General features: G+C 44.8%; 1 protein-coding gene across 5 annotated transcripts in view; it reads left to right on the top strand.

Moving 5' to 3' along the window:
* Positions 1-362: 362 nt before the first annotated feature.
* The window catches only part of RUNX1T1 (RUNX1 partner transcriptional co-repressor 1), a 113,049-nt gene continuing 106,893 nt past the window's right edge, over positions 363-6,518 (top strand). For 4 of the 5 annotated variants that reach the window (XM_061995755.1, XM_061995754.1, XM_061995753.1 and 1 more), the window contains exon 1: positions 363-974. Coding sequence is in view for 1 of the 5 variants with exons in the window: in XM_061995751.1 (XP_061851735.1) it covers positions 947-974 (28 nt within the window). In the remaining 4 variants the exon portion in view is untranslated. The remainder of the gene's footprint in view (positions 975-6,518) is intronic. The other variant, XM_061995751.1, reaches the window with a different exon arrangement.

Below are 6,518 nucleotides of genomic sequence, written 5' to 3'. Positions count from 1 at the left end.
ACACAGTGATGAGACACAGGCAGAGCAGCCAGGAGCTCTCCAGATGGCTAGAGAAAGTGTTTGTCTTGGGTTACTGCAGGGCAGTCTGGACTCTTAAAGCCAGGGAGGCATCATTAGGGAGCAAGTTAGATGTCCACCCAGTAAAAGCGAGCGAAAGAAAGAAAGAGTAGGCAGGCTGCCCGAGAGGGACAGCGCTCGCCTATTGTTAACATATACTTGACCCCCACTAACCTCCTCACGACACAGATGTCTCCTACCTCTATCACCTCCCACTGCTTTAAGCCCTCCCCCCCTGCACCTGGGTAGCGGGGCCGGGCCGGCTGCTGGCAGTACGTTGCCTGCCTCGCGAGGTGCTTGCTAGCGGGGAGCCGGGCGGAGAGGGGAGCGGAGCGGGGAGCGTAGCGGCACGGCACGGCACGGAGCGCGGCGCAGCCTCGGGCAGGCAGGCAGGCGGGCGGCGCGGCACCGCACTGCACTGCACGGCACGGCACCGGCGCGGCTTCGCCGGTGGTAGAGCTATGCCTCGGCTGCCCGGGGACACGCAGAGACTCCGCCACTGACAGCGGCCGCTCCCTGCGCTCCACATCACGTTTGTCGGCGGCGGCGGCAAAGAGGAGGACCTGGGCATTAACTATCTCGACTTGGAGACTTTGCTTTATTTTTGGTTCTTGTCCTTTCCCGTGGAGCCAGTCGTCTCTCTCGAGTTGATCCTCCTTTAAAAAAAAAAAAAAAAAAAGGCGAAAGAGGGGGGTGGGGGGGAAGAGCAGCTGGAGTTTCTCCTCGGCTCGTTTTGACTTTTGTGGACGTGGATCATCTGGACTGGGAAGGGAAGCCGCGCTGCGCTGCTCTCCCCTTTCCCACCCCCTCGCCCCTCCAGCAGCCTGGGCTGCCGGGTCTCCCTCGAGCAGGACGGGAACTTTTATTTGCAGCTCGCAGCCCGTGGCGAATGGTGGGAATCTCCGGTCCTTTGCAGTGTGAGTATGGGGCGCGGGCAGGGCGCGCTGAGGCGGGAGGAGCCCGATCCCCTTTTTTCTTCCCCTTTCTCCTTCCCCATAGGGCTCTCCTGGGTCCGAGGGGCTCCAGTGGCTGTAACTAACCCAGGCGGACCGGGGCTGCCGCCGTGCCCGGGCAAGGCTAGCACTGCATGCAGCTCTTACACCCGCTGTCTCCGGCTCACAAACTCGCGCTCCGAATATTTCTCAAGAGCCAGAAACCAAACCTAGTTTTGCAGAAAATAACCTTCCCAAGCACACATTGTTCCACAGTGTTGGGGTTCTGTTTCGATGTAGGGCTCGCTCTTTTTTTTTTTCTTTTTTTTCTTCCCCCTGCCTCCCCTCTCCAGATCACAGTTAGCCAACGTGAGTTGGAGTGACTGAAATATTTCTGGGAGGATTATTGTTTTGTTTGTTTTATTAAGATCATCGGATTATGTAGCACTGGCAACACCACTTCAGGCTATTTTTCAGGAAATATTTCAGGCGATGCACATCGTCTCTAGCTGCACCGCGATCTTGCAAAGTATCTCGTTGCCTAAAACGACAGAGCAACGTTAGGAATTGCACTTCCAAAACTGCAATAAGATGTAATTTTGCCATCTCGTCTAGATAAGCTGAATGATTTGATTCTATAAATTCGTAATGGACCATCGATAAGGGAGGGTGGAAAGACGAAAACCATTCTTCCTGCCATTTAGAAGAGCTTTTGACTTTTGGCGAGTTCGGGTTCTTTTGTTAGTGAAAAAGTTGCGAGATTGGGTTAAAATTTGGTTTAATGTAGGGAAGGACGTACTACCGTCGCAGGAGCACCCACGACTCCATTACACGTTAATTTATAGAGAAATATCTGTGTTGTTGCTGTACTATGCTCCCCCAAATGTAGGAGAGAAACTGAAAGTAACTAATCGGACGCAGCCCTCAAATCTGTTTTGCTCAAACCAGGAGCTAAAATGTTACTTCTTCCAGTTCATTGAGAACTTTCAATGAGTGAAGGACGAAGGTAAGAGGCGCCGAGGCAGCCTCCCCCGCCCGTTCCCCAGGTTGCAGCGCGGGGCCCCAGAGCCCGGCGGCGGCCGGCAGCTCCCCGCCACCACCGTGCCGGGCAACAGCCGTCTCGGAGCCGCTCGGCCGTTTCTCTGGTAGAACAGCCCTCCAGTCTCTGCCAGTGCCCCCTCGTGCCCTGCCTTGCCCTAAATCACGGCACGGGAGGGACCTGTCCTTTCGCAGACTCCTGGTTAGTGCTGCCCCAGAGCCGGCAGCTCCTGCCTGCAGATCGCCCAGATGCGGAATGCGATCCGCGATAACACCTAAATTTTGAGCTATTCAAGTTTTCCGTTGCCAAGCGCAGCCTTTGCGGTGGCGGTCCGTCTCCAAGGTGCACTCTCGCCTTTGCGGGCAAAGCAGGAGACCGGTGAAGGGCATGGCATGGCAGAGGCTGGGCAAAGGCAGGGCTCTGTACCTCTCACGAGTGGTCTGAGGGAGCTGCCGTGCCGGCCGTGGGAGCACTGTAAATGCCAAGCCTTTGGCTATAAGTATAGTCCTAGCTAACTGAAAGGATGTCTTCAGAGTCGTGGTATGTACAGCCAAGCATTTGCTCCAGCAAATATTCGTGTGCTTAATGTAACGCTGACCCCTTTAACTTTTAACATCCCTTCCCCTAATTAATCTGTTCAGGCCCCAGACTTAAATGGCTGTCCACAGCTGCTGCAAATTGATTTATCCCCTGATGGTGGTCTGAGTTGCTGACCAAAGCAAGATTCCCCCTCTCCCCCTTTTTTTTTTTTGATCTGCTAATCTGTTTTGACTTATTTTCTACTTACAATAATGCCTGCATGCGTTTTGAAGGACTCAGAAAATATTTTCTTTTGACATGTAGCTAGAAACATAATTATTGTATTTGTAAACACAATATGTTAGGGCTAAGGGTGAATATAATTTATTTAATTATACCCCTGTAGCCTTACATTTTCTTCTCTATTTCTGCATCCTGACAGATGCAGTGGAAAGTTTAAATAAGCAACTTTGTTAACTGTAGTTTGAAGCAAGATGTTTCCAGATTTAAATTCTATTGTCCAGGTTTTCTGTTCTGCTTTTCTGTTAACGGTTTAGTGAATCTGGATAGCCAAGAGGATTGAAACTGGTTTGTAATGGTTGTTAAAGCTGATGCTTGACCTTTCCATGGGAAATCTGAAAACCTCGTTCAGTTTATTCTAGGCTGATTCATATTGGATTTCCTAAGGAATTTTCCTGAGTTTCCTTCAGCTTGGCTGAATGTTAAAAAAGTCAGTCTGTCTTGTTTGTTTAGCACTAGGTGTTTCTGTGACTCCCCATCGATAGAAAAAAATGCTGGGAAAAAGATCTGAACATAGCTTAGAACTGCACAGTTTAGTGATAATACAAAGTTGGTAAAGGCTTTGTTAGGCATGAGATGAACTGCAGACTTGGCTGTAAAGTTTCTTAATTAGCAAGTTACACTGTAATTGATAACTTTCCTAAGGTCAGTTTTATCATATCTGAACCTTCAATGTAATCGCTGCTACTTTCAATTCATGAGCCATTTTTCTCTGCTGTCATGGGAAGCTCAACCACGCATCAGCAAAAGAAAAGCCCAAACCCCACCAAAAACCCAACCCACCCTTAAATCCATTGATGTCTCTGGGAAGCTGAAGCTAGGCGAGGCATACAGGAGATGATGGCCAGTCCTCTTCCTTCCTTCAGCCCAGGGTTTGTAGGAGGGTGAGGGCTGGGGAACCCAGCCCTGAGCATGCTGTAGGAGACAAGAACCATTCTGTTTGTAATGGAATGCAGACAGCAGTGTTAGGTCACTGCTTCCTGGCAACTGCTGCACAAGTTGTTTTTCTTCAAAGGCTTTGAGCTTTTAAATAGTTTCCAAAATCTTTTTAAGTAAAACATTGCCTTCTACCATTTTTGACCACCTTAACTTGTTTTGTGCCTAAATAATGGACCAGTAAAACATCACACAGTATCTCTCATCTGTATACGCTTAACACTCTGTATGCCTGCGCACACATGGAGCTTTATATTGGAAGTATTGTTTATAGAATAAAGGGGAGAAAAATGGCTCCACCTGGAGTGCTGGTCAGTGGCAAGTCAGTTCAGGACATTCTTCCCTGTCAAATCCTGTTTCTCACTCCTCTGAAATGAACTTCAGATGACAGGCGTTGAACGTGAAGCTTACTTCATTGAGGTACTGTTCAGGCTGCAAACTCCTCCTAGCCAGACACTTTGGGTGAAATAGGCGTCTGCAGTATTTGCATTGGGGATGATGGGAGAAAGGGCTTGCAACTGCCATTTTCATCGTTGAAATCCACTTGCCACAGTCCATTACTGTTAAATCTTTACCTAATTGAATAAGGATATTGGTATGTTACTATTGCAGGAGCTTCAGATTTTTTAGATGGGAGGAAGGAGCGAAGATCTTGTTCTTTGTTCTGTAGAAACTTAAGTTATCATGCAGAGATCAAGAAGTCTGATCAGCTGAAATAAAACATGAATTCAGTGTTGTGAAGGGGTTATTTCTCATAGCCTGACTACAGAAATGTAAAAAGGAAATTACTTTTAATTTGAATACATTTAAAAACTTTGGTGTTAGCAGCAGCCTGTTCTTTTTCATATGGCCTTTAAAAGTAACCTATAATAGTTATAAAAGTTTAAACTGACACTGAATTTAGCGTAAGTAGTGAGAGTATGAGCTCTTAAAATGCTGGCTTCCAGATTACATTTTCTTAACCTTTTTTCATGTGAAAGATCTAAGAGAGTTAGTTTAAAAACTGAACTTTTAATGTAAAGGGTCTTGGTTTTCCACATAGAAGTTCCTTTTTATAGAGGTGTTTTAAAACTGCAGTTATCCTGTCCTTATCAACTTGATAAGTTTAATATATAGAAGCATAAATTCATCAGGAAGTAGTATACTGTGTGGTTTTTTTGTGGATAAACGATCAGCAGATGTAAAATTAAAAATATCTTGCCATTTAAAAGGTTTCCCCCCTCCCCCCCAAAAAAAATTCATCTGAAGGACATTGATTTCCATCTTCCTTTTTTTTTTAAATTTTCCTGCCATCAATATGAAAGTTTCCAAATAATGTTTAGAGAACAGTGGACATTTTATTAAAGCAAACATTAGTTCAGTATAATGGAGGTAATTGTAAGTGATAAGAGCAGAGCGGGTTATCTGTGTGTTGTTTAAACAGAAGGAGCTATTTTGCACCATTTCCAGTAGCCATCTGTAGAGGAGAAGGGTTTGCACCTGTCTGTCCACACTAATTATAGATTAGGTCCAAAGAAATGAAATTCGAGTAGGCTTTCTCTTAATGAAATCCATAGTGATTTTATTGTAAATGTGTTTTGTGTACAGACGGTGATGGTTGGGCTGTGAGTAAAAGAAATTGCTGTATGGCTGTCATGTACTTGTAGTTGTAAAGCAGGATACTGCTGCATTAACAAAGGTGCTGAATAAAAATGCAGTGCTCCATTTAAGTCCTGGGGCTTCAGTGGTGGCTGTAGCTAGGTTGAGTCAAAAAGGTTCAGTGTAGGCACAGTCTCTTGGGGATATGTTTCAGGGTAGACTTCTCAGTTACCATCACTTGTGTCTCAGTGTGCTGGCACAGAGGTTGTCTTTTGGCTGAAATATGAGGTAGAAATGGTTTCATGCTAAATATGTGCACATATACAGGCAGAGTGTGTAAAAAATGCTTTCCTCTCGTTTAATACTGTATTACCAATATAAAGTGGAAAGAGTAAGAAACGCATTCTGCACTAAAAGGTCACATGAATTTCTACCACATCTGTTTATAGTAATTATGAACATAATTAACATAAGAATTACAACTGAAGCAATGACAAGTTGAGCTATGAGATATTATGCCATAATGGTCATATGTTGGAATTCTCACATTATAGCACACTAGAATTCACATATTCAATGCAAGACAGAAAATGTTAGATTTTTATCTATTTTAATGCTTCAAAACTTATCTGCCTGGGGCAGATGGACTTTACGCTTTATAGGAAGGTAACCCATTATTAAGAGACAGTCAGTTGAAATTAAGATTTCTAGCCCGCAGCTTGGACTTTGAGACAGCTGTGCTTATGGAATGCCACTTCTGTTACACATTTGTATTCTGATTGTATTTATTTTATTAACACACATTGCTTTATTTTTAAATGTGAGTGTTTTCACAGCAAACTGTTTACGTTAGGAAGGATCCTGGATTAGTTTTTCTTCAGAGAATTGTGATTCAAGTAGTAAAGCTGTCTGTCCGAATCATCAACATAGAGATATAAGACACACATGGTGGCCCTGCAAGATGAGAATCTGATGGATCCTAAATTAGTTCATGGTATGCTATCTATGTGTATTTCGAAGCAAAAATGTGTAACAAAATTCCCCAAAAGAGCAATCTCTCATTAGTGCACAATATTTTGAAGGAAGATGTGCAGCAAGAAAAGCTCTGTGGTACCTCCCAGGTTAATTAAACTCAGTTTTCCTTAGATATGCATAGA

The sequence above is a fragment of the Colius striatus genome, chromosome 4 (assembly GCF_028858725.1).
Source record: "Colius striatus isolate bColStr4 chromosome 4, bColStr4.1.hap1, whole genome shotgun sequence".
In the NCBI taxonomy this organism is placed as follows: domain Eukaryota; kingdom Metazoa; phylum Chordata; class Aves; order Coliiformes; family Coliidae; genus Colius; species Colius striatus.
This window is presented reverse-complemented; position numbering and strand designations above follow the sequence as displayed.